Consider the following 26,552-nt stretch of genomic DNA (forward strand, 5'->3'; position numbering starts at 1 on the left):
CAGGGACCACCTGTTGGCATCCGAAGGCAGCAGCTGCTGATGTGAAAAGGAATAGCTCCCCTTGCTGGTTCTTCTGATTTCTCCAGAGCAGCAGGAAGTCCAGATATTTAAGGGGAATTTCCCAATATTCCAATCACTGTAGTAGCAACATTAGACATGGCCTGCACGCTGTCAGTTCTCTGTCCCACCTTAGGGGCCGGGTGGCAAAGAGGTTCTTTGATGCAATGCTGCCAAGTCGCTGTTTCTGGGTCTCCTGCCCTGCACTCCCTCCCCACTGTCCTGTCTCAGCAGCCGTGTGAGAGGGTGAGAGCTCTGGGGACACCTGCCATGAACCCTAGTCCACATGCTGGACTCTGACTCCAGGACTCTCAACCCTGGCCATAGCTTGACCTCTCATCCCTCCCTCCCAGGGCTGTTACACGGTGATCCTCAACACCTTCGAAACCTACGTCTACTTGGCCGGAGCCCTTGCCATCGGGGTACTGGCCATCGAGGTAAGTAAAGGCCCCCACTTCTGCTGCTCCCCAGGATGAAGCCTCACATGGAGCCTAAGCAGATCCCCCCAGCCTCCTTCCCTCTTCATTTCCTTCACCTGGGACCCAAGGGGCCCCCACTGTGGGTGCTATGGGGTGGTAAGCCCGGCTGTGTCTGTGCTGCCTGAGAGTCATTCTTGAACTCTGGAGATGAAACATGGGAGCCAGTGTCCCAGAAGTGGGGATGGGCAGGCCCTGAGTGTCATCCGCACTTCCTTCCACTCCCCCATCCTCATCCCCACCTCCGCCCCAGCTCCATGGTCCAGAGAGATTTCACACTTGCAGAGGCATCGGCACGGCTGCCTTGAAGGACAGGCTGCAGCCCGTGGTTTGAGATCAGGCCTTTTCTCTGTGGGGTGTTCAGGGCTTACGGGGCCTTATTCATCCACAACGGTGGCCTTAGCCTCCTTTATCTGAGGGCCCCAGAGTCCCCTTGAAAGGTAAGCTCCTGCAGACCGTTTGCAATCACCACTAGGTGGCGCCTCAGCCAAAGGGAGGAGCGGCCGCCTCCCGTCTCTGTCCTCTGGGATCTCCATCCTCTGGGATCTCCGACCTGCTGCTCCTGGGGGCTGGACGAGCGTTGCCCACACCTGACCAAACCCAGGAAGGGGCACTCTGGGGCCTCAGTCAGTCCTCGGCCTGCGGGGGAAGGAAGTCAGGCAGCCCGATCCTCAGCTTCCCCCTCCAGCAGCCTGGGCACCTGGCACCACGAACTTCGCCTTGCCTGGTTTCCTACTGTGCCTGCAGCGCCACCGAGTGCAGTTTCGTGAAGGCTACTGCGGATGGCGGAGAGGGAGGGGTCATTTATTATTCATTCATGTATTCAACAAGCACACACTGAGCCCTACTCTTCGCCAGCACTGTTATAGGTGAACAAGTCCCCTCATGGCGGGCAACAATGAACAAGATAAATCCGCAGCAAGCCCAGGGAAATCTCGGGGACGTGTCCCATGAAGGAAGAGCATGGGCCCTAGAGTCCGGCTCCCAGCTCTGCCTCTCTCCAAATGCAGGATGTCGAAGTCACAGTTTCTTCATCTGCAAAATGGGCTGATCACCCTGCTCCCAGGGCACAGAGGGATTACAGATGACGGGGACAGCATGCCACTGGGGCTCAGGAAGCAGCATTCGTATACTTGATCTGCTGCCTCACTCCCAGCCCAGCCCATGAGCCTGGCTGGCCAGCCCATGGGAGGCAGAATCCTGCTCAAGACGGAGACCTTTCCATGGCCCCGTCCCGGTAGCCCCTCCCCACCCCAGTGAGCCTCCTGGTGATTTGGCCATGACCTGTGGTCTGGGGACTGTTCCCTCAGCTACTTGCAATGAGCTCTGGCCGTGAGAACATCAGCAAATCTGGTCAGAGTCCCTGAGCTAGGGTCTCCCTGCCCCACCACCCCAGGCCCTCAGACAGGTGTTCAGGGATGGAGCTCATAACTCCGGGAAGGGCTGCAGCTGCCTGCCTATTCATAGCAGTCCTGGTAACCTTTTACTGAGCATCTTCTAGATAAGAGGCACATTACGTCATTAGGTAATTGCATTACACTTAAATCTCACCACCTTCCTGTGAGCTGGACGGGAGCCTGCAGGGGTTGTAAGCATGGGCTCTGGGGTCACAATGCCTGGGACTGAAACCCAAGCTCCCCTGCTGGTGGCTCTGTGACCTCAGGTAGGTTACATACCTCCCAATAAAGCACTTAAAACCGTTCCTTGGCTGGGCGCTGTGGCTCACGCCTGTAAATCCTAGCACTTTGGGAGGCCGAGGCAGGCAGATCACGAGGTCAAGAGATGGAGACCATCCTGGCCAACATGGTGAAACCCTGTCTCTACTAAAAATATAAAAATCAGCTGGGCGTGGTGACGCACGCCTGTAGTCCCAGCTACTCAGGAGGCTGAGGCAGGAGAATTGCTTGAACCTGGGAGGCAGAGGTTGCAGTGAGCTGAGATCGTGCCACTGCACTCCAGCCTGGGCAACAGAGCGAGACTCTGTCTCAAAAAAGAAAAAAAACTGTGCCTGGCACATGGCAAGCTCTGGATACATACTCAGGCCCAGTGTAGGGAAGTGCTTTGCCTAAGGACACCCCTGGTATGTCAGGGAGCTGGATTTGAACCCTACACTCGTTTCTTAAGTCTTCCTGGTCCATGACTCCACCACATAAAGGAAGCCAGGTAGGAGCTGGTGAGAAGGGCTGGCCCCAGGGGAATGTCAGGAATCCTTAGGGGAGGAGTGTGCTAAGAGTGACAGGCATTCACTCGGCCCCGGAGGCAGATGACCCCTTCCCCTGGAGTGGGCCAGGCAGCCCACAAAGGGCCCAGCCTGATAAGCCAGTTCCTGCTTTTTTTCTTTTTTTGCAGCTTTTCGCCATGATCTTTGCCATGTGCCTCTTCCGGGGCATCCAGTAGAGGGTGTGGCCTGAAGCCTGAAGACTCGCCCCACCCACCACTGCCCAGCACCCAGTGTCCTCCCGTGCCCCTCCCCGCTGTCCTCTTGGCCCCAGGGGAGAAGATGAGGCCATCAGAGATGGCCAGGAGAAGGGCCAGGGGAATAGAGCTATTTTTTTAACAAAACAAAATGAATACAAAAATATGGACTGATGTATCCTTGCCTGGACTCAGGGCAGGTGCCATGGGTTCTCCAGAGACCCCAGCACCTGGCCCAGGATGCAGGCTGCTCTAGAGACCAAAGGAACACCAGGCCCAGCACCCTCCTTGGTCCAGCCAGACCCTGGGCCCTCTCTCCTCACTGCACCAGGACCTGATGCCAAGAAAGTGAGGATTTAGGCAACAAGGAGGCAAAAGCAAATCTCAGAGAAGTCATCAAAGCCCAGGGGCTGCACGGAGATTCAGCTGCCACGTCTTTGAGGACTCGGAACCCACAGCGCAATCCCTGGTCCACTGGAGGATGGACTGTTCCCCCCTTCAGGCCGGGGCCAAGAGTGAGCTGCTAACACGGCATCCAAGAATGGCCCAGCTGGTAGGATCCTTGCTTTCCCCATCTGTTGGACCAAATAATCTCAAAGGCCCAGAGAGGACAGTGACCCATCCAGACACACAGCACAGGCGTGACAGTTCTGAAAAGAAGCTGAGTTGTCTCCAGGCTGCTGTCACTGCATCCAGGACTCTGTCAGCTCTGCTGCCCACATGTACCCCTGGCCTCAGCATCCCGGTTCCCCCAGACAAGAGAGGGCAAGTCAGCCAGGAACTGCCTCCTCCCTGCTCTACAGCTAAGAAAACACCATTCCATGACTTCCCACCGCACCCTCCCTCCTACCTCCCCACACCTCTCTCTGAGTCCCCAGGAACACACAGAGGCGCACATCACATTCCCTTGTTCACACTGCCCGCCTCTCCCACATGCCACCCCTTCCCTGTCCTTCCCCAACTCCCCAGCTCCAAGAGTGGAAGAAATCCCCAAGATCATCTGGGTCTCCCTCTCCACACCCAGAACTGAGGCTTGGATATCTTCTTCAACATCCTTGCCAAGACTTCTCCACCCTCTTGCATACCTCCAGGGACAGAGAGCTTACTACCTCCCAAGGCAGCCTCCTGCCTTTGGACTGCTCTGACTTTAGCATCAGCTTAATACACAGAAGAGGTTTCTGTTTTTCTGTGGCTCTGTCCATGGCATCCCACTTGCCCACTCTCCTTCCTGGAGTGTTGAGGTCACACATTGACTCCCCTGAGCCCTCTTCTCTCCAGGCTAAAGAATCCCGAAGGCATCGAGGCCATTTCTGCTGCAACAAGGTTTCCTGTCTCTTCACTGTCCGCACATTTCTTAGTATTCCCTCCAGGCTTGGGCAGGGAGACTCACAGATGCACACCCACAAGTATTCAGTTCTCAAACTCTAGACGAGTGTTGGCAACTGGATTGCAAGATGCTCCTACCCTGATAGATCAGGGGTGGCTGCTGGAGGCTGTGCTGGGGATCTGAGGTTTGGTCTGGGCTCAGTGGGAGACGGCAGTGCAATCCTGATGAGTGATGTCTGCCAGGCACTGTAAGTTTGATTAGTGATGTCTGCCACGGGCAGGGATGGAAGGAGCAGTGTGATGTCTGCTCTCTTTTCTCCCCTCTGTCCCTCTTCAGGAAGAAAGAGCTCATTCTGTCTCACAAGCCACTGGCATCCTGTATCAGCTTCCAGCCTCCCCTCAGGCTTTCCAGTCACCAGGGACACTCGGAGCCACAGCCTAGAGCCCAGTGTTCCCTGGCCTGTGCGTCTGCTCCCTTCTGAGATGCAGCCAGAAGCTCTGTGCCTGCTGCAAAGATTCAGGTGGACCCTCCTCTAATCTCCTCCTGCTGTGCCCGCCAGTCCTTGCCCTCCCACCAGGTCTCTGAGCTCAGTCTTACCAAATTCGCCCTTTAACAGCTTGCTCCGGCAACCCCATAAATGACACCTGAGCTCCGTAGAAGCTAAGCGCCTGAGACCCAGGGGGACCTGCCACTGGTACCGCGGCCCAGCCTGGGGCCTGGGGGCTGCCCCTCTTGAACCACCCACATGCTTAGCCCCAGCTTTTTGGAAGAGGCAAATGGCTGGTCTGAGGATGACACACAAAAACAAAAACAAAAAACAAAAAACTGGGCAGGACTGAGGCAAATTGCACAGCTTTATGGCTCCAATCCAGGGGCATCCCAGGCTTCTGGGGCCCACAGAAGTCAGAGGGAGGACCCAAGAGAAAGGGCTGGTCATGAAGGGAAATCTGGCTAAGGTGGGTTCAAGGGCAGATACAAGACTGCCCCTCAGCAGCTTTCTACAAATGTGCCAAGGAACCCTCAATCAGCCCTGATTCAGCTCCCCAGCCAGCCACTGGCCACCCTCTTGGGCTGGAAAGGGAAGACAGGCAGTTTCTGCTCCTGTTGGCATTCGCTCAGGCTGGTAGCTATTTGCAACACTGCCTGAGGCCATTCCTTGGAGGCAAGGCAAAGAAAGCTCAGCCCAAATCAGGCTTGAGCCTCCCTCCAGAGCACAGGGAGAAACAGGGTTTAGCTGGCTTGGTCCAGATACAACCCACAGCCGGTTCTGGTGGTGGCTGGGGGTGGTGGGGAGGGGTGGGCAGGGATACCTCTTTGTTTCTTTTCACCCCAAAATACAACAGCCCATAACAGAGACTTCCTCGGACCCCACTAACAGGGCAAGGAACAAGAAGACTACACCGCTCTTCACAAACCCTGCCTGTATCAAAAGCCACTTTCCTGCTCTGAAGCTACTGCCTCTTAGAGAAAGGGAATATCTCTTTATGGGCTGGGGGTGAGGGCCCCTCCCCAGGGTCCCTGTTAATTTCTAGCCTTGGTGCTCAGGCCTGTCCGCAGCCTCCCTTGTCTATGTCTCTATCCATGCTTAAGGGGCCCGGACAGGATTTCCCAAACCAGCCGAGGCCCCAGCACCCCCGTCTCCCCAGAAGCCCCCTCCTCCTTCCCCCACGGGTCATATGTTGAAAGTCTATTTTAAAAACTGTCTATATGTTCCTTGCTGTAGATTGCAGAGCTAATTTATCACGTTTCTCTCCTGTGAGACCCCCTTTTATATGATATATCCAGAGGAAGTTTTGTAATATAAAACAGGACGCCCACACTGATGGTTTTGCACTGGTTTTTGTGAATGTTTCTTACAAAAAGAAAAAGGAACAAAGAATAAATAGTGACCGTGAAGAAAGGTGGTCTTGATTTGGGGTTGGGGATAGACTGGGGCGAGGCAGAAGCTTGACAAGAGGCTGCTGATGGCTGGAGGGAGCTGGGAGAAGAGGCGTTCCAGGTCACCCCGAACGGAGCGGAGAGTGGGCTCACACCGAGCTTTCCTCGCTGGACTTAAGGGCCCCTGTCTCTCGCCCCTCTGCCACTGCCTCCTTCCCAACTGTAAATCTCCTTGCCTTAGAGTCCCCCTGCCCTCCAGGCTGTACGTCTGTCTTCCAGATCTTACCTGACCTGCAGCCCCCTCCCTCACCCTCACCCGCAGGCTCCACTACAATTAGGTCTAACCAAGCCACCCAGTATTTTGTGAGCACAGCTGTGTGCCAGAGCCTGGACAGCCTCATGGGGTAAGGCCACGCCACCCTCCCATCCCACAGTTGAGTGTGGAAGACTGGATGTCTCAGGGCCAGCAGACGCCCGACACGCAGCCTCATTCCCCAGGTGGAATCCACCTGCAGTTATGGGAGGACAAACCAACCATCACTATTAGAGGATTAGGCCTGGCTCAGATGGGGGATTGAGGCTTCGGCCTGAGGGCACTGCCCATTGGCACCACCTGTGGGCAGCAGTGGGAGGCAGTGGTGCCTGTGGGAGGCAGTAGTGGCTCGTGGCCAGACCAGGGCTCGGCAGCAGGGAGGCAGCTCTTTAGGGAGAGGCACAGGCTTAGGTAGCAAGAGACAGATGCCAGGAGAGGGGCCCTTCCTCAGGGTCCAGCCTCCCATTCTGCTCTGCCACATTTACCAAGCAGAGTCTCGGGGCATCCGCTGTAACCATGGTGGTGCCACCACTCTGCTGGGTACAGGCCATGTTGCTGTATCTGGGTGCAGGGACAGTCAGGCACAGGGTGGACAGGGGTCAGGACCCCTGGCAGGGGCCCACCTGGCAGCAGCCAGAGCGGGCTGTACCTATAGACACCCTCCAGCCATCCCCCACTCTATGCCAGGATGGGAAGCGAGTCTGAGGCCTGGGGCTGCTTTTCTCCCTACACCTGTCCCCAGGGCTTGGGCTCGCCACTTCCGGTGTGTATGTCGGTGTGCTGGCAGGAGGGAGAGGGTTGGGATCAGGGACTAACAGGGGGTGTACAGCACAGGCTGGCGGGCCCTCAGGGAGAAGCTGGGCGGTGGGTATGCAGCACAGGCTGGTGGGCCCTCAGAGGCAGGGCAGGGGCTGTTCAGCCCCAAGACAGCCAGTTGTCAGCCTTTGCCAGGGCGCTGGACAGGGCGGGGGAGATGAGGGGAGGCGGCCTGCTGAAATATTTCTACTTATTTCCTGTGCTGAGTTAGAGGGCCACCTGGTCCCACTCAGCCAGACCCTGGAGGCAGCCCGGGCTGCACGTGTGGGGGGCAGCTCACAGGGAAGCAGGGAGGAGTGGGGGACAGGCTGAGCCCAGTGGCCATCAGGCCTTGGGGTACATGCCAAGGGGCAAGGGAGCGCTATGGCTTTCCTTCTGTTCCTCCTCTCCCAGCCCCACCACTTACAATGGTCTCCACTGGGGGCTGTGTGTCCCTTTGTCCGTGGGGCCTGTGGGTGCAGCTGCTGGCTGCCTCTGAACTCAGGCTGGTTGCAGGGAGGGGGCTCCCAGGGCATTCCAGTGTCCTAGGGTAGAGGCAGAGTGCCCTAGAGCAAGGTCCCAGGAGAGCTCATCTTGTCAGGCCAGGAGAGTGGGGACAGGACTTCTAGCTGGGACAGGACTTCTAGCTGTGTGTGGCCCATTCTTGAAGAATGGCTGAAAGGGAGGTGCCATCTCAGACAGCACACCCTGCCTGCGTGCCCTTGGCTGGGCTGTGAAGGCGCACCTGTGTGTGTGTGTGTTGTGTGTGTGTTTGCTCACATCATGGGTGTACATGTGTCTGTGTGTGTGTTCAGGGGTGTGTATGTGTGTGTGTTGTGTGTCTGTGTGTGTTTTCAGGGTGTGCATGTGGAGAGGGCCAGATTGAGGAGGAGGGGTACAGGGTTTTCCAGGATTAGAAGGAAGCCAAGTTTAGCTGCTTGGGCACTAGGTTGGCTGGGAGTGTAGGGAGAAGGATGGGGGGGTGGTCACAGCCTCTCTCAAAAGCAAGAAGGGCTTCCTGGCAGAAAAGGCTGGACCCTCGACTTAGCCCACTACCCTCATGACTCCAGCTTGACTTTAGTCAGTGTCTATTGAGGGGGTCTGGAGGCCAAGAGACCCAAGGAAAGGAGGTATCACTGTGAGGGTGAAGAACAGGGCAGCAGAGGCCCTGTCTCTCCCCAAACCAGCATGTCAAGCCTGAAAGCCCAGGAGATCACAGCATACGGGGTACCCAGGAGGAAAGGAAGGCCCCCCACCCCCTGCCTCCCTGGGGCAGGACTGGGGCAGGGTAGGGGACCCTCCTGCCTTCCAGGAGCCAAAGGGAAGCCGAGGCCCCAGCGCCACTCTGGCCCAGGCATGGGCAGGGCCCCAGGCCCAGCGGGCAACTAGGCCTTCTTGGGTCTTCGGCCGACTTGGTAATAGTAGTAAATGCTGATGACGACAAAAAGGAGGCGGCTGACCAGGAGCAGCAGGATCCCCAGGGACATGAGGCCCGTCTCAGCTAGCGTGGCAGTGACCACTGTGGGAGAGAGGCCAGCAAGGCCACAGGGTCAGAGGAGGGGATGTGTCCCGGCGCTGCCCCCCAGCCCGGAACGCTGGTGTGGCCGTCTCCCTGACTTCACTCTGAGCCCAGGATCCTCCCAGGTGGGAAGCACAGGACCTGCCCCCTGCCCCTGCCAACCCCACAGATGTTTCTGCTCTGATATCTCCCATGTGGCAGCAACTGGGGCACAGCAGGTGGGCAAAATTGAATGTGTGTTATTACACAGGTGCTGGGTACAGTGGGCAGTGGGTGTGGGGGGGCCGCAGGTACATGTGTGTGCAAGGCCATAGATACAAGTGTGTGGATTTGGGAAGCTACAGGCACGTGTGTTAGGCGTGTGTGCACAGGTGTGCAGGCACACAAGTAAACACAGCTAGGTGAGTCCTTATCCCTCTATCCCCTCCCTAGTCCCCCACAGACAGGTTTTCATCACTTCCCACACACCCAGGTGGGTAGAGCAGGCAGGTCAGGGGCGAAGCGGCCCATCAGCCTCCCTTACTGCCCACCTCAGGACTCACCCAAGAACTGGACCCCGAAATAGCAAGCTTCGGTGAGCAGGGTCCATCGAATGATGACCTTCTCAGCCGTGTAGAGAGCGTTCCACATGATCAGGGAGATGCCTGGGGAGGGGGATGAAAAGGGGGCTGGGGGTGGGACAGCTGACTCCCTCCCAGCAGGGCAGGAGGCCTGCTCCTGCTTCCTGTGGCCACTGCTGCAAGACAGCTGGGGTCCTGGACTCCACGCCTCCGCCCCTATTCACACTTCTCAAATCAAAGCTGTCTGTCCCCGATCCTGTCCCCTCCAGACTCAATGCTGCTGCTTCAGCCTGCTCCTGTCATTCCAAGGCCCTATATGACACTGGGCGAGTCACTTCCCCGCACTGAGACTCGATCTCTTTATAAAGGGGGAGGACTGAGCTCCTGGCCCCTGCCCATATCCGGTTCTGTCAGGAGGATGCTGTGTTGATGGAGTTCATGAGTTAATGGGTTACCTGGTCCTATGATCGGGTTTTCTTTTACATGGACTCCCAGACAGAAAACCTGAGCCCGTTAAGGACTCGCTTTAAGGAAGTCCCCTGGGGGAGGGGGGGATGAACCATACTTTTTAGCAGAACCACCACTGGCTTGGCCTCTAGCAGGCCCCGCCCACCCAGTGTCTGCTGGTACTAGACATGCCACCGGGTGTGCATTTATTTTATTCCAGCAACCCTAACTCCAGAGGAGCTCAGCCTTTATTCTGTAGGCAATAGGGAGCCATAGAATATTTCGCAGAAACAGAGGCATATTACCTATGCTGAGCTTTAAAAACTGTAATTCCAAATCCTAACGTGTGCATCTCAGGTTAGAGAGGAAACAGAAGTGGTTCAAACAGAAGTGGCTCTGGGGATAAAATAGGGTGGGTACGAGGGGTTTTGCAGACACTGAATTGATCTGCCTCTCCTCTAGGCTGTGAAGTCCTAGAGGGCTGGGCCTGGGCCTCCTCCATCTCTGTACCATAACGCCCAGAGGCAGTGCACACACTTATGAGCGCTCCTTGCAGATGGTGGCAACTGCAAGTTCCAACCCACTGGGTGTATTCCACCAATGGCCACAAGATGGCAGCACATCCCCAGCAGAGAGCTTCATCAGAGGCCGGGGTGTGGGCTGCAGCATCTGGCCGAAGAAAGGAAGGGGTGCCCGGGCACAGAACCCCGTGCTCTCCTCAGCCCCGCTGGGTCTCCCACCTGCCCGTCGCCTCCCCCAGGGCCCGCCCCAGCAGTACTCACTGAGGAGGGCACCGCCGTAGAGGCGGATGGGGGTCTTGCTGGTCACCTGGGCTCCATCAAAGACCGCATCATAGAGCTGGTCAGGGAAGGCAAGCGCCTGCGGGCAGCGAGAGGGGCTCAGAGGTCCCGCTTGGGAGAGGGTGGGGGGTGACAGCTGATGCTTCCCACGGACGTCTTCCTTCCCCCCCAGGAGCAGGATCAGCATCCTTGGGGGCAGTCCAGGGTCTGGACCCAATTGTCCCCACCCGCCCCCATGCCAGGACAGAAAACTCCAGGGTTCCTGGGACAAGGAGTCAGGCCACAAACCATGGGACCTAGTGTGCTCCTGGAGAGGGCACAGGCATGGTAGTGTAGGAGTCAGGTTCTCGGAGGCAGCCCCAGAGCCTGACAGATGGGCCCCTGCACGAGGGGCCAGGATGGAGGAGGCGCCTCTGGTGAGCCAGAGAAGGGCTGAGGGAGCCACACGGGGCCAGACCTCAGGGGCTGGGGGTGGGGGCTCACCATGATGGCAATGCCGGAGAAGAGCACAGCAGAGACGAACTGCCAGACCCTGGGAGGCGTGGAAAGAAGATCACAGCCCTGCCCCAGGGGACCCTCCCCTCTCTAGCCCAGATCCCCAGGGATGGCAGGTTTGGGGAAGGTAATGAGACAAAATAAAATCCAGGGACCAGGCCAAATGAGGTGAGGTCTTATGCATTCTGCCCCCCCCAAGCCTTCCCCTCCCCCAAAAAGTCAGGTAAATGCTCACCTGAGCCCCAAAGGCTCCCGAACGGTAAACTTGATTTCATTGCCCAAGACCTGGCTGATCTGTGGACAGAGGGGGTCAGAGGCAACCAGGGTGAGGGCAGCTCTCAGCGCCCCCACTCGCTCATCCTCCCAGAGCCCTGCACACCCAGGGACCAGCCTGGGCACCTCAGCTTGGCCAAAGGGTCCCCCAGGTGGGGAGGGTCACATGAGGCCACCCCCTCTCCTGCTTCCCCTTGACACTAGGATTAAAAAGAAGCTGAAAATATGATGGTGACGTATGAAAGCTCAGGGCTCTGCCAAATGCAGACTTCAAGCCTGGTCCTGCCACTTACCGGTGTGGCCTTGGGCAAGTTGCTTAACCTCTCTGAGCCTTCGTTTCCTCATCTATAAAATGGGTTAATGATTTTACAGTATCTGCATCTTCTAGTGCCAACAAGAAGATTTAAACAGCAACTGCTGGAAAACCGGGCATGTAATAGGCACTTAATTCTAACGATCTCGTTATTCCCCTGGCATTGCTGTTACATTTCTAGGAAAATCAGCTAAGTCCTAGAACTCCTGCGGCTACCTGGGCCTGGGCTAACCTTCTCCCCTAATGGTGGGTCAGCCTGGCCTCCCCAGTGGGTGCCGGAGGCCCCTGCTCTGCACCCCACCTTGGAGCGATGCACCTCCCCGTCGTCATCCTCCCCGCCCACGCCGAGGATCTTGCGGGTCTTCAGGCGGCTCACGAGGTCCGTCTGGCTGTGCTTCTTCATCAGAGGCGGGGGCTGCTTGGCCGCCATCTTCTCCTCCAGCCCGGCCTCTGCAGAAGGGCTGAGGGGAGACACCGGCCTCAGGCCACAGTTCCTACCCAGCTTCCAGACCCTAGGGGAAGGGGCCTGACTAGGGGAAGGCCACACCCCACATCAGGCCTGCTGAGGCCTCCCCACGAGCCCAGGGCAGCAGGGGGAGTACAGCTGGCTTCCTTGTCAAATGGGTTGAGAAAATGCTCTCCAGGCCCCTGAGGCTCTGGGAGCTGATCTGCTCTAGGTGGACACAGCACACCCCATCTGACAGGCTGCATGGTGCCTTAGAGCCAGCCCTGGAGGCATAGGGCCCAGGAGAGGGCATTTGGGCCTGGATGGCAGCCACATCCAAGCTTCCTGGGGGGATGGGGAGGAAAGGAGCCTGGATTCATGGGGCAAATGAGGCTTAGAAGAGGGGAGGGTCTGTCCAAGTCTGGGGCAGGGGCTTCTGAGTTCTGGGGTCTGGGCCCCCACCAAACTTCTGCCCAATCCTGCAGGCTGGTGAGCCCCTCTCCCGTCTCCCTGCCACCCCCCTTCAAACCTGCCAAGACCGAAGAAAGGGAGGGGGTGCCCTCATACCCAGCAGAGCCAGAGAAGGCTGCCAGGGGTGTTGACAGGGATGCTGAGGTGGTCTAGGTTCCCTGCTCAGGCCTTGCCCTCCCGGCCATCAGCCCCCTACCAGCCCATCTCAGCACCCCAGGTCTGCCCATGATCCTCCCCAGCCCCCCACTCCCCCACCGCCAGCAACATCTTGGGCCAGGTTGGGAGCACCTACTGCGTGCCAGCCCCTGTGCTGGGCGACTGAGATGCAGAGAGAAGCTGAGTGCCCGTCGCGTCCTCAGTCAGCCAAATCTATGCAGAGGAGACAGCAGTGTAAACGGGGTGAGGTGAAGCCTCAGAGGCTGGCTCCGGGGTGGCCCTGGATTCTCTAATCACAGCTGCCCTGCAAGATGGGCGCTATTGACGGCCACGCTGCAAATGAGGAAACCAAGCTCCCGGGGTTTCAATGCCAACCAGGGTGAATAACGGTCGTGCCACTTCCCACCTTGGACCACTTCCAGAATCTCATTCCCACTTGCACCCACCCTCTGGCAAGGCAGAAAAGCCATCCCCATCTACAGACAGGGTCAGAAGCCACCAGGCCCTCCAGCAGGGGACCCTGCTGTCTCAGTGCCCTGTGGCCCCAGGCAAATCTCCCCCTCCTGCCCCAGCCAGGGCTGCCAGAGGCAGAGTGCGGGGATGTCCCTGGGTCACTTCCCATTTTTGAGCCTCCTGGTGTCTTAAAATAAAGCACCCGAACAAATATCAGAACACAGTTTCAAACTGTGGGGTCTGTGAATAATGTGGCTGTAGACGGGATCAACTAGGGAGGCAGTATACCATGTCGCATTGGGAAAAAAACTGCAAAAGTTGCTATTGGTGGTCTTTAGTGAGTGTGATGTCATTTCCAGGCCAAACTACCCTCCTACGCCCCCTGGCTTTAGTTCCTCATCCACAAAAACGAGTGGATACGCCTTTCTCCTCCCCACACACAGGCCCCATGGGAAAGGAGACAGCGGCGGGTGGTAACCGTGACGGCAGTCCCACACCCGGCACACAAGAGACTCCCGGTTAATGCTTCGGTGTGTGCCAGCCATCAGGACAGGAGGCCAACCCTACCCTGCCAGGGAAGCCAGGGCCTAACCTTTCATCACCCGGCTCCTGGAGGGCCCAGGATGCTGTCCCGACACCTCAGCTGCTAGCCACTGCCTTCTGGTGAACCCAGATAGAAGCTACAATTAGCCACGTCCCTCCCGTGGCCAGGCGAGGCTGCCCTGAAAGTCACTAAGCCACTGGTGAGAACCGGGTCCTTCACCTGTTCCTCAGCCAAGGATGTTGCCTGGCCTACCCCCTTCCTCTTCCAGCCTCCCCATGGCCTTTTATCTTTTAATACATACAGCAAAATTGACGGGCTTCAGTTGTGCAGTTATTTGAATGTTAGCACACGTATAGATTTTTGTAGCCACCAGCTCCAGATCAAGACAACGAGCAGTTCCATCACCCCAAAAACTCCCCGGTGCTGGCCACACCCTCCCCTCACTCCTCCACCCTGGCAACCACTGATCTATTCTCTGACACTATGGCTTTTGTGTTTTCAAATATGCTATGTAAGTGGAATGATAAAGCGTAGAACCTTTTGAGGCTGGCTCCTGTCATTGAGCAGAATGCCTTTGAGATTCCTCCAAGTCACTGTGTGTATCAAGAGTCCACTCCTTTTTATTGGAGCGCAGTATTCCCTGGGGTACGTGTAACAGCTTGTTTATCCATTCGGTCACTGAAGGCCATGTGGGTTGTTTCCAGTTGTTGATGATTATGAATAGAGCTGCTACAAACCCGCGTTTCTGTGGGACCGTAAGTTTTCATTTCTCTACGTAAATGTCAGGGGTGGAATTGCTGAGCTGTGTGGTACATCCCTGTTGGACTGTCAGAGAAAGCATCAAACTGTTTCCCAGAGCAGCTATGCCACTGCATGTCCCTGGCAATGCAGTAGTGTTCCAGTTCCTCCGCATCCTCACCAACACTCGGTAAGGTCGGTCTTTATTTCAGCCCTTCTACGAGCTCCTCCTGGCTGGTTAACCCCTCTCCCAGGCCAGATGTGCTGCCTCCCTCAGTCCTGCCTTACCTCTTCCTGCTGTGCGGCCTTGTGCTCTGAGTCTCGGTTTCCTCATCTGTGAAATGGAGCCATCATTCCCACTTCCTAGGGAGCCCGGGGCAAAAAGAAAAGCTCAGAGCGCTCAGCAAAACACCTGCACATTTGCCTGAGGAACCGCACTTAGTGAGGTCTACTGTGAGCAAGGTGCACGGGTGGTGGGACAGGCCCCCGTCCTGAAAGAGCTCCCAGCCTTGGCCGGGGGAGGGGGCGCCGATCTGCTAGCCACTGATTAGAGCAAGTTACTTTTCCTCTCTGAGCTCCGGGGTCCTCATCTGTGAAACGAAAACAGCCAACCTCACTTTTCCCCTACAGCTGGTCTCAGGAGAAACAAAATAATGGACAGATAGTGCTTTAGAAAGAGCCAGCTCACTGCTCAAGCCAGAAGGCCTAATGGGTAAGTGCTTAACTGCTGAGGTCGCTCCCTGGATTTGAATCCCAGATCCATCACTGCCTGGCTGTGTGCCTGTGGGCAGGTCAGTCACTTAACCTCTACGTGCCTCAGTCTTCCCATGTGTAGTTGGGAAAATAAGGTGTCCTATCTTATAGAGACACTGTGAGAACAAAAGCTGTAATCTCCATGAAGTCATGGGGAAGTGCCTGGCCCACGGCAAGTCCCCAGTGAAGACAGGCAATTATCAGACACAGACACTGCCACCCTCCCCAGGCCTCCCATGTAGCAGTGGCACCGGGATGGAGGCCATGGAGGAGTAGGAAATGGATCTAACTAACACTTCTTAACTTCTCCGCCCCACTGGGCAAAGCCCCAGATCTCAGTCCCCGGGCACGAGGCTGGCGCTCAGCCACTGCCCACCAGGCCCAGGCTGTGTCCACGGCCCACCTCCGACGGGCAGAAGCTTCCAGGCATTGGATGCATTGCTTTCCTCTGCCTGCTGACCCCTCTCCACCAACACACGCACACACATGCACACTGCACACACACAGTACATACACACACACCACACATATACACACCATACGCCACACACACACCACACACGACACAAACCACCACACACACCACACACATATGCACACACACCACACACACACTGTACAAACCACCACACACACCACACACATATGCACACACACACCACACAAACCCACCACACAACCACACACACACCCACCACACACCACACACATACACACCACACACACCACACACATACATACCACACACACCATACAAACTACACACACCACACAATACGTGCACACACACGCCACACAAACCCACCACACATACATCACACACACCCACCATACACAATGCACACACAAAACACACACACACCACACATACCCACCATGCACACACACCCACCACACACCTACCACACACCACACACACACACACTACACACACCCACCACACACATCACACACACCACATACCACACACCACACCCACACCACACACTACACACCATAGACACCACACACACACACCCCCACAACACACCACACACAACCATACACACACACCACACAAACCACACACACCACACAAACACCACACACACACACACACATACACACACAGAGCATTCCCCTCTGCACCCCAGGACAGAGTCAACAACAGCTGCTGCAAATCAACGGCTGTGGGACGTGTCAGTGCCCACCTGCTGGGGCTGGGAAGAGTGGGCACTACAGTGTCCTGGACAGAATTACTCATGGGTGGGACAATCTTCATCCACGGGCACTGCCATCAGACATCTGAGCTGGTGAGAACCATTGTGCCCACCTCCCAAGCCCACCCTAGCAGGGAGGGCATCACTCACAAAGGGCCCTTGTGGCCCCACAGAGAAAATGGAATCTTGACCTCCAGGGAGGAGGGCCCCACACCCACCTTCCAGCACAGATAACTGCTCTGAGAACTGCGCTCCACCCCTACTTCACCCCCAGGACTGGGCCCTGCAATGATCAGATCCACCCAGCAGCCCCTCACCTGCCCCACTGGCGAGGCAAGCTGCACACACCCCTGAGGTCTCCCCTTGACCTTTCCTCCCCTTCAGGGCCACTCCAGGTGTTTATTTCAGGCCTAAGTGAGGACAGAAGACTCCACCGTGCACTATGGCCAAACCCCGGCTTTGGGGGCAGGGGACCTGGGTTTGAGTCTTGGTTCTGCCCTCTTGCCAGCTGCATGGCTTTGTGCAAGTCACTACAGCTCTCCTAGCCTCAGTTTCCCCTCTTGTGAAATGGGGGTAGTGAGAACGCTCACCTCGCAGAAGTGCTGGTGGAGAGAGAAAGAAGGAGTGCACGTGGGCGCCCATGGGGAAAGTGCCCTGCCCAGGGAGGAGTCTGGCCCTCCTTCCACTTCCCTTTCTCCACTCAGCCGTGCACAGTGGAAAAAGCCTGCCATCAGTGCTGTGAAGCTTCCTGCTCTGCCCCACTGCCTTCTGAAGGGCCCTCGGGGGTTTCCCCCAGGAGCCAGGCTGCAGGAAGCTGGGGGCAGGGGCAGCAAGGACAGCCACCCCTCCACCCACATCACCTGTCTGGCAAGAAGGGAGGACATGGCTCCTAGGGCCCAGGCCTGGGATCCTGAACCTTTCCCTTCTGCCCTGCCAGCTGCTCTCGCCCACATTCCCGATCAGCCAGCAAACCTTTCAACAGTGGTTCTCATTGCTTGACCCTTTACCCAAGTGAGAAGGTCCCTGGGACACTCTGTCTCCCCACCATGCTCCTTGTTCCTCCAGGCTATCTTTGCACACAGCCCCTCTTCCCAGGGCCCTCCCAGGGCACTGGGTCCTCATCCTCCTCTGGACTCTCACGGGTCTCAGTGTCTGCAGCCACTGGCCACTTATAGCCTCTACTCCTGGTCATTTCATGGCAGTTTGACTCCCCAAGACCAACAAGTCTGAAGGTATGGCTTGTACTGTGCTCCTCCGTGTATCTCCCCGTGAGGCTGGGGTGCACAGCAGGCACTTTGTCAACACAGGTGGAATGAGCAGCTGTCAGGCTAAGCCCAACCAGCACACTCAGAAGCCCACAGGTTAGACGTGGCAGGCTGAGGGGAGGCTGTGCCCTAGGCCACATGGAAGCTGGTGGCATAGGGCAGGAAAGGGCTTTCCAATTAGGCAGAACTGGGTTCAAAAGTGGCCACTCTCTGTTGGTCAGGTGGCCTTAAGCGAGCAGTCTCAGCCCTCAATACAATGGGGATCACACCACAGCGCCTTACTTGCCTTACTCATGGGGTGCTGAAGACTCCTCCAGGAGATGAGGTACAAATGCTCTTGGCAGAGGACCTGGCAGTGAGGGGTCTGGGCAGCCGTGAAGGTTAGAGGACTGGATGAGAACACTGGCCTCTGACATTGCCCCACCTCCTCAGAAAGCTGTGGCATCACTCGCAGGGGAGTGCCCCAGGGCAAGGATTTCTTTGGGTCTTGTTCTCTGAGCCTGGGACAACTCCGGGCACAGGAGGAGTTCAACAGGCATTTGTGATTGAATGAATGAGTCGGGAGGAGCTAAGAGGCCCTCTTCAGCCAAGATCTGACTCCCTGCAGTCCCTCCCACCTCCCCATCTGCTGCGGAATCTGAGGCCAGGGAAGAGCACCTCCACATGGTTCCCAGGGGCGAGGCGGGAACAAGCAAAGGCCCCAAGACTAAACCAGCCAGGAAGAGAGGGGCTTTTTGGGGGTACAAGAGTCAGGAGAGGATGACAGACAGGGAGGTGGTAAGCATATTTGTAACGATTGGGAAAACTTGGGCTCAAATCCCTGCTCCTCTTTATTGCTCTGTGACCTCAGGAAAGTTACTTAACCTCTCTGAGCCTCTATGTCCTCATCTGTGAAACCAGACTACTACTTCTGCACAAAGCCCACAGGTTTGTGATGTGTGATGATGAGAAAGTGCAGCTGAGGAGCCTGGCCTCTGGTGTGTACTCTGTAAAGGACAGCAATTAATAACATGAATAAGGTGGCTGCCCAGGCTCTGCCCTGGCCAGATCAGATGGGACTGAGGCGTCATTCCCATGCAGATCCTGGAGGACTTCCCCAACCCCCTGTCTCTTTCCCAGGAAGCCTGGTTTCTATAGAAACAGATGGACTGCCGAGCTGTCCCCAGCATGAAGACTATGCCCGTGAGGGCTGGCTTAGGAAACCTGACTGGCCGGGGGAGTGGGGAAGATGAGGGAGGGAAGAGGAAGGGGCCCAGAACATCCATCAGTGGCCAAGCCTCCCTGTGAGTCAAGGGGAGTCACTGCTGCTGCACACCTCAGCCAAGGAGCCACTGCCTTTCCAAACAAGAGCTTCTGTGATAGGGGCAGGCAGCACACCTGTTCCTCCTCCCCTCATAAGGAAGACTGCCCCCACGGCCATCTACCCCGGGGCTGGGAGGAGCGGGGCAAGTACTTCAAGACCATGAATCCCCTGCTATCCCCACCACAACCCTATGAGAATGGCCATATTATCACCCCCATCTTACACATGAGAAAACGAAGGCTCATGTGACTTATTCGAGTGTCCCTTGAGGTAAGTGGCAGAGCTGGAATTCAAGCCAAGGTAACTGTTCTTTAACTGGACATCCTAAGAAGAGCTGATGTGTGTGTGCAATGTGTGCGGTGGTGGGGGTGGGGGGTGTTTGGTGGACATGAACTGAGCTCTAACCCATCTTCCCCATGGCAACTCCCCCGGAAAAGTCCCTGGTGGTCGCCAGCATCTGGACTCCTCTCTGGGGTCCAGCCTCCCTTGGGTTAAGGCCCTGTGACTCCAGCAGGACTTGGGGAGGGATGCAGGGAGACCCATTGTTCTGTTATCGCTTTAGTACAAAATAGCTGGAAATGGGGTCTGGGACAGGGCAACACAGAGTTGGGGGGCGGGGTGCTGGCAGTGAGAGCCAGAGCCTCAGGCCCCCGGCCAGAGAGAAGGGGAGGCAGGAGAAAGAATCTCTGCTCCCTGGAGGGCGGGACGGAATAGAAGGTCCAGAGCTTGCGTCATCCGCTCCAGCTGCGGTCCCTCCCAGGGCTGCCATCGGCCCCTTGGGCAGGATGGGGTCTAGAGATCCCCTAGCCCAGAATCTATTGCCTGGGCCGTCAGGCAGTGAATCCACTTGTCAATGGCTGTACTGGAGAGGCTTAGGGACTAAGAGACTTGTGTTCAGATCTTGGCTCTGCACTACTAGGCTCGTGCCTTTGGGCAGACAAACTCCTCTTTGAAGGAGCCTCCCTTCCTTCCACCGTAAATGGGGCGGTGGTCCCTGAGTCACAGGGCTGTCTGGGGGCTAGAGAGCTAATCTAGAAGTCATGGGACACAAAAGAGGCTTTATGAAAGCGGCTGCACTACTGACATCCTCACAGCAGCCTCTGGGGTGCAGGTTTCATCGGAGGCCCACAGCTAAGGAGGAAGCCGAGGCGAGGCTACCCGGTGGATGGGCCTTGGCTGGCTCCAGCTGGCTTGCTATCAGGCCATCCCTCGAGAGCATCATTATTCCAAAGGCTGGGGCTGCCTTAGTCAGTCTTGTCTCTCAAGCAGATCCTGAGCCAGTGGAGGGCGGAGCTGCAGCATCCGTCTTCCTCATCATCTCAGCATCACCACTGGGCTCAGTGTCCAGGCTGCTGCAAAGAGTGAGGACAGAGCGGAACTGGACGGGAGAGGCAGGCGCAGGATGCGAGTCCCGTGGCAGTGGCAACCCCCGTCTCCATGACACAGCTCTGCAGTTGAGAAAGGTTCCACGCCCCATTTCCAAGAACCTCCAGGAACATGTGTCCTGAGATCTGGTAGTGGAAGGTTTGTCCTGGAGCTGGAAGGTGGCAATGTGTCCTGAGTCACTGGGCTCGGAGACAGGACAGCTGAGGTCACAGGCAGATTCTGCCATCACTAGTAAGCCAGGCCCTGTCTTTGGGGCTCAGTTTCTTTGTCTAAGAAAATGAGAATGTGGTCTCTAGGGCCCCTCCCAGCCCTGCCTCACAGCGGCCACACTCCAGGTCCCTGCTGGGCTCCAGCTCAAGCTGCCTCACCCCCAAGTCCCGCCACCCCTCAGCCTGGACTGGCACACAGGTCCTATCTTCCTACTCTTTCTTTTTGAAGGGGCCCAATTTCCAGAAAGGCAGAGGAAAGCCCAACCTTTCATCAGAAACATTTCCAAAGCTTTAGGGACAAATATGAACATTCCCTACTGTGCTGAAGAGGGCGAGAGGTCAGGGCAGAGCAGGTGGCAAGAAGGAGGCATTCCTGGGCTCCTCCCCCGGGGGTCTGAAGCTGCTGCTATGGGCAAGGGGATCAGGCCCTCTGATGGCCTCCATCACCGCTCAGAAGTCACTGGGAGGTTTTTCCTGTCTCGACGGTCATTCACATGGGCAGAACATGAAGAATTCCTGTCCTTTTCGACTCTGAGAATAGGCCAGCCTGCCCCTTGGCCCAGTGACCATGTCAGGGCCCTCAAGGGCAGCTGATGTCGTCATCAGGACAGCCTGACTTCCAGATCCTATGGGGCTAGGGGTCTGGTGAGAATGCAGCAGGCACCTCCCTCTCCGACCTGCACCCCACTCTCCCCATGCCCCTCCCCCACCCCGTGGCTGTTCAGGAACTTAGAGGGGAGAAGAGGGTGGGAGAGGAAGGGAGAGGAAAGGACAGGAGCTTCCTCGAAGGGATGCTCTACATTTTGAGTCCGTTTCTTCAAAAGCAAGTGGTGACTTGTCTTCTGGGTGAGTTGGGGGAGGCAGGTGGAAGGGTCCCTGCCCTTTTCGCAGGATAAGATGGGCCACAACCATAGTCCAGGACTGAGTGTCTCCCCAATCCTGGGGTGCTGGCTTAGTGGTTAAAGGACTAGCTCATGACTTAAAAGGCTTGTGCTTCATCCTGGCTCTACCACTTATGAGCTGTATGCCTTTGGGCCAGTGACTCTGCCTCCCTGGGCCTCAGTTTCCTCATCTGTTAAATGGGGTGTAATAATGACACCAACCTCTCACCAGTGAGAAGATGCACCAAAAAAATCCAGAACAGCGCCTGTTTTGTAGTTAATGTTCAATAATAATGCTGCTCATTATTTTTAGACTAGAAGACTCTACTTCCTTGCCTCAGTTGCCCCCTTGACCAAATCTGCCTCAGAGCAGGTCCCCTTCTAGGGATCATGTGCCAGGTCAGAGTTGGGTGCTCAGAAGGGAGTGGTCATAGGAAGGAAGTGGGATGAGAGAGAGCAAGGGTCACTTTGGGGCAGGAGGACGATGCTGCGCTGGCCCTGGGAGGGGTCCAGCCGGTGTAGCAGGATAAATAGTGAGACGCAGGGTGCCGGGGAGGTATCGTGGACCAGGAGTCAGAACATCAGGCACCCCGCCCTGCAGCTGCCTCTCCTGGCCTGTGTGTCCTGGGGTAACTGATATACTGTCTCTGAGCCTCACTTCCCTCACCTGTGAAAGGGGAGGAATTCATCCCTTCTCAGTCACTCACTCTTCCTCAGCCCCTCACTCCCCGCTAGCTGCAGGGCAGGCACATTCCAGCCTCAGGGCCTTTGCATGGGCTGTGCTCTAGCTGTCTACACAGCTCACTCCCTCATCTCCCTCAAGGCTGTAGCTCAAAAGTTACCTCCTCAGGGAGACCTCCCTGACACCCTATTTAAAATGACAACCTGGTCCCTGGCCTCAATACCCCCAACACAACTTTTCCCCTTCACCTCTCAGTACACTATATAATTTGCTTATTGTGTTTATTAGGGAATTGCCTCCCCCTGCCCCCTGCTTTTAAGCATCAGCTCCATGAGGACAAAAATTTTTATTTTGTCCACAGCTGTCTCCCCAGTGCCTGAAACTGTCCCTGGCACTTTGCTCCATAAGCCATTTTTGGTGTAATGCTCACAAACATTTTGTTCAATAAGCAAAAGTAAAGAACAGCCCCAAACTGTGTGACTATGGGGCATTCCTGTTAAATCCAGCCCCCTCCTCCCCCATACCCCAAGAGGGGCAGGCCCTTCTTCCCACAGAGGTGGGGCTATCAAAAGAACTTGGGAGGCTGGGTGTGAGCTGGAGAAGCCACAAGGGGCCTGGAGGCAGAGCTGTGCAGAAAATAGGTTGCAGTCCTAGAACTGGCAGGTCATGACAGCTGGACATGGGTGAAGGGGCTTTCGGCCTTAGCCCTCCACTCCAAATTTGGAAGCACGGAGGAAGTTGACGACATGTGACTGGGAAAGAAGCGGCCATGGCAGGGGCCTCCTGGGATGGTGGGGACAGAGGGGGCCTCAGGAACAAGACGACCCATTTTACAGATGGGACAACAGAAGCCTGGAGAATAGTCTTATTTCCTAACAACCCAACAAGAAAAATCTTTCCTCTCCTTTCTCGAAGTCTGGGGCTGAGGCTAAGGAGCGGACAGTGCCCCCTCCTGGCTCTGCAACAAAACGACCCCCGCGTCCCTGGGATCTGCGGGCCGCAGGTCCTGGTCCCCTCTCCACAGGCCTTCAGGGGTGGAGGTCCAAGGGACCACATAGTTGGGGTGGGCAGCCCCGGTGACTTCTCCCTGCAGGCCCGCCCCGTCAAGAAGTTTGTTTGAAAGAAACCAATCAGGAAGTGCGGGGTAGTGGGGTGGTGAGGGGGCCTTGGCCAGCCGCTCTGGGCTTTGGAGGAGCCTGGGGGTTCTTGGCCTCCGCGCTGCTCTTGCCCCAGCCTCCATCTCTCCGGCGAAGAAACCCACTCCCCCCGGGCTCCAGGAAGAGGCGGAAGCCCGAGACTGGGTCAGGGCGAAGGAGGGTAGAGCTAGGGGACCCAAGGCGAGCGCCCCGCTCCGCCCCGCCCAGCGGGGCGCGCCGGGGTGGGCGCGGCGTTCTGGCCCTTCCTCCACACAGCCTCCCCCGGGTAGGTGCGAGTGTTCTGCCCACGGCACGGGCCCTAGCCCACCCAGCGCCCGGCCAGTGGCCCCACACTGTCCCCTTCCTGCAGATCGCGCGACTTTAGGGAGAGTGGGGGGCGTCTCCACCTGTGCGTCCCCTACCCACCCCATAACTGGGCTAAGGCGCGGCCTGGGTTTCTGCCCGCCCCTTTCCAACCTGGGGACGGGGGACTCTCTCAGCCTCGCCCCTCCCCCTGCAGTCTGTCCCTGATGTCCCCGCTCCAGACACTCACCCACTTTCTGAGACCCAGGCCTCAGCGCCGGTGTCCCCCGGCGGTGAGCTCCGAGCCGTTAGGCGGCCCCGGGTTCTCCGGCCCAGGGCCCCTGCCCCCAGGCCCCCACCCCAGAAGGTCGGGCCAGACTTGTGGGCAGCGGGAACTCCGCCACCACCTCCGTCCGCGGCCCTGCGGGGGCAAAGACTGGGGGAACTCGCAAGTTTGCGCCGCGCACTCCTCCGGCCGGGAACAATGGCGGGAGGGGGAGGGGACAGAGAACCGAGCGCGGGGGACCGAGTCAGACCCCGGGGAGACAGAAACTGCTTTCGCTCCGTTTCTCTCCTGCTCCGAAGCAGAAAGCTCGAGCCCGAGAGGCAGTGGCCGAGGACGAAATAAGCAGTCCAGGAGGAGGGCGACCGCGGAGCCGGGGGAGAGGGGAAACCGAGTCAGAGGGAGGGGCGGCGAGGGGAGAGCGCGCAGGGGAGACGGAAGGGGCTGCGGGACGGCGCCTTGGGGAGCTGGGGAGGCGACCCCCTGGGGTCCCAGCGGGCTTAGCGGGTGCCGAGATGTCCCGGGGTGCCCGGTTAGCGCGCGCGGGGTCCTGGCCGCCCCTCTGCGGTCCCGTCGGCCGCAGGAGCCCCGCTGGGTTGCGCTGCGCAGGCGGCGGGCGGCGGGAGGGGAAAGTCCGCGGCTCGGAAGCGGCGGCGGGGAGCAGAACTTACGGGCCTCGCGCGTGCCGGCGCCGGGCTGCGTGGAGCTGATGCCAGGCGGAGGCTCCGGGCTCGGACGCCTCACATCGCGCCGCCCGTGCGGGGCCGGGCAGGGCAGGGCAGGGCAGGGCAGGGCCGGGCAGGGCAGGACAGGGCAGGGCAGGGCAGGGCAGGGCCGGGCCGGCTGGACTGCGCGCGGCGCCCTGCGCGGCCGGGGCTTACCGAGTCTGGCGGCCCGCGCTGGTCCCTCCTCTCGGTTCCGCGCACAAGCCAATGGCGCGCCGTCCCCTCCCACGCGCCGGGCTGCCTCGCCCCCAGGGTGGCCGCCGGGGCGGGCGGGATGGGGGTTGGCGGGGAAACCAGGTTCCCGGCTCCCCCGCGAGGCTCTCCCGGGGGCCGCCTGCAGGGGGCGCACGCGCGCCCCAGAGAAGGCGCCGGGGGAGGAAGCCGCGCGGGGAGACCCTGGCGTGGCCCGCGCCGCCCAGGATGACTTTCCTGGCAAGTTCTGCAGACGGTGCCCCTTTCTTGGGACGATCAACGTAGATGGGCAAACCACACCATCTTAAAAAGCCTTGCGGTGTCTCCCGGGCCCAGGCCGGTTCCTGAAATGGAAGGGACTGCTTTGGCTGGCGGTGATACCCAAGTGTGTAATAACACAGTCACGACAATAGTCACCGTTTGCTGCGCACTCTCTGATGCCAGGCACCATATGCTAAAGGAGTTACAAGTATTAACTCATTTGATTTTCACAGCAACCCATAAGGGCGCTGTGCTTAGTCCCATTTTACAGGCCATGGTCGTTAAAGTTTGAGTTCACTCAGCCTTCAGGCTTCCAGCCTAGGCCCACCCTTCTCTCTCCCTGCTTGGTGTGACTTGGCCAAATAACATGACCCCACTGTCACTACGGCCACCTTCTTCATACTCCACCCTAAAATCCAGCCTCAGAGATGCTGCTGTCAGTTGCGCTGTCAGGAGACTAGGATCTTATCTGGGGCTCTAGGACGCTTGTTGGCGCTACAGTTGTCAAACCTTTTGTCTCTCTACACATCCTATGGGGGGCTGGGGTGAGGATGAGGGTTGGGGGTCATGGAGGCTCTCTGGTGGCATGTCAACCTGAGAGAACCAGGCTCCTACAGACAAGGCCCCACCCCCAAATTCTGGGCTCCTTCAACCCCTTATGGTGGGAAAATAATGTGCTCTCTCCCACCCCAACCCCCACCACCCTGTGCTCTCCTTAGAGAAATGCCTGGATCTCTTTCATCTGATCTGATGGTCACAGTGGGCCAGGAACCGGGGTCGGGGGCTGCGGGAAAAGGAAGGCAAGGCTAATGACATGCTCCATTTCACAAGTAAATAAGACAGAAAGAGGTGAGTGGCTGCCCCAGGCATCTAGCTAGGTGGGCATTCTGACTCCAGGTCTCGGTTCTGTCTGCACCAGTTCCTTAACGGTTAATAGAGCAGGCTCTGGAACCAGATCACCTAGGTTCAAATCCTGGCTCTGCCTTTTACTGCCTGTGTGGCCTTGGACAAAGTAAGTCACCTAGAGCAACCAATAGTAAGAACCGGCTATGGTTGCTGTAGAGATTTAGAGTTAATAGGAGCTGCTCATGTTTACTGAGCATGGACTCTGTGCCATGCAGGCTCCCACTGTCCTCACCAGAGCTGGGATTGGGCAGGAGAGTCTGTGCCCTTGGCAAGGAAGTAAACAGAACAGTCCTTGGTTCATAGTAAGTGCTCAGTGAATATAAACTATCCTGATTACTAAGGTAGATAAACTCTGATGCCCCAGTGCCACTGACACTGCCCCCAGCCAAACACCTAGACAGTGATAGCCAATAATGAATGAATCAATTAATCAATCAAAGTATGTGACTCTAGATGAGGATTATTTTTAAGGTGTGTTGGGTGGAGCCATCTGACTCAAGGCTCTATAGTAATTTCTGCAACAACTCAGTCTCACCTCACTGCCTTTACAGAGCTGGGCCAAGCTGGGTTGATGAATTCATTTGTCACTCCCT

General features: G+C 57.4%; 2 protein-coding genes and 1 pseudogene across 18 annotated transcripts in view; 1 reads left to right on the forward strand and 2 right to left on the reverse strand.

Annotated features, from left to right (window-relative positions):
* TSPAN18 (tetraspanin 18) overlaps positions 1-3,694 on the forward strand; it is a 203,874-nt gene extending 200,180 nt beyond the window's left edge. For all 5 annotated transcript variants that reach the window (XM_055354714.2, XM_055354715.2, XM_031015852.3 and 2 more), the window contains 2 exons: positions 411-494; positions 2,883-3,694. In XM_055354714.2, the coding sequence (XP_055210689.1) occupies positions 411-494; positions 2,883-2,930 (132 nt within the window). In that variant the 3' untranslated portion in view covers positions 2,931-3,694. The remainder of the gene's footprint in view (positions 1-410; positions 495-2,882) is intronic.
* A 2,401-nt stretch (positions 3,695-6,095) lies between these two features.
* LOC101151859 (uncharacterized) lies at positions 6,096-7,359 on the reverse strand (annotated as a pseudogene).
* Positions 6,096-24,931, reverse strand: TP53I11 (tumor protein p53 inducible protein 11). Of its 13 annotated transcripts, none has more exons than XM_055354722.2 (9): positions 24,757-24,903; positions 14,764-14,838; positions 12,877-12,953; positions 11,970-12,129; positions 11,318-11,376; positions 11,071-11,119; positions 10,570-10,666; positions 9,323-9,424; positions 6,096-8,780 (listed from the first exon to the last, which is right to left on the reverse strand). In XM_055354722.2, the coding sequence occupies exons 4-9, from the start codon at positions 12,096-12,098 to the stop codon at positions 8,647-8,649; spliced, it is 570 nt and encodes a 189-aa protein (XP_055210697.1). In that variant the 5' UTR covers positions 12,099-12,129; positions 12,877-12,953; positions 14,764-14,838; positions 24,757-24,903; the 3' UTR covers positions 6,096-8,646. The 13 variants fall into 13 exon arrangements, with proteins under 13 accessions (XP_055210697.1, XP_055210698.1, XP_055210699.1 ...); XM_055354723.2 differs by lacking the exon at positions 24,757-24,903 and adding an exon at positions 24,547-24,750; XM_055354724.2 differs by lacking the exon at positions 24,757-24,903 and adding an exon at positions 23,843-24,500.
* Positions 24,932-26,552: the final 1,621 nt, after the last annotated feature.

This window comes from Gorilla gorilla, chromosome 9 (assembly GCF_029281585.2).
Source record: "Gorilla gorilla gorilla isolate KB3781 chromosome 9, NHGRI_mGorGor1-v2.1_pri, whole genome shotgun sequence".
Lineage (NCBI taxonomy): Eukaryota > Metazoa > Chordata > Mammalia > Primates > Hominidae > Gorilla > Gorilla gorilla.

Bases quoted from the DNA above. Each gene is read 5' to 3' on its own strand.
- TP53I11 (XM_055354721.2), bottom strand. From the start codon at position 12,098: ATGGCGGCCAAGCAGCCCCCGCCTCTGATGAAGAAGCACAGCCAGACG. The intron at 11,377-11,969 runs GTGGGGTGCAGA...CTCTGTCCACAG, and splicing joins GGGAGGTGCATCGCTCCAAG to ATCAGCCAGGTCTTGGGCAA. The intron at 9,425-10,569 runs GTGAGTACTGCT...CCCCCTCCCCAG, and splicing joins CTACGGCGGTGCCCTCCTCA to GCATCTCCCTGATCATGTGG.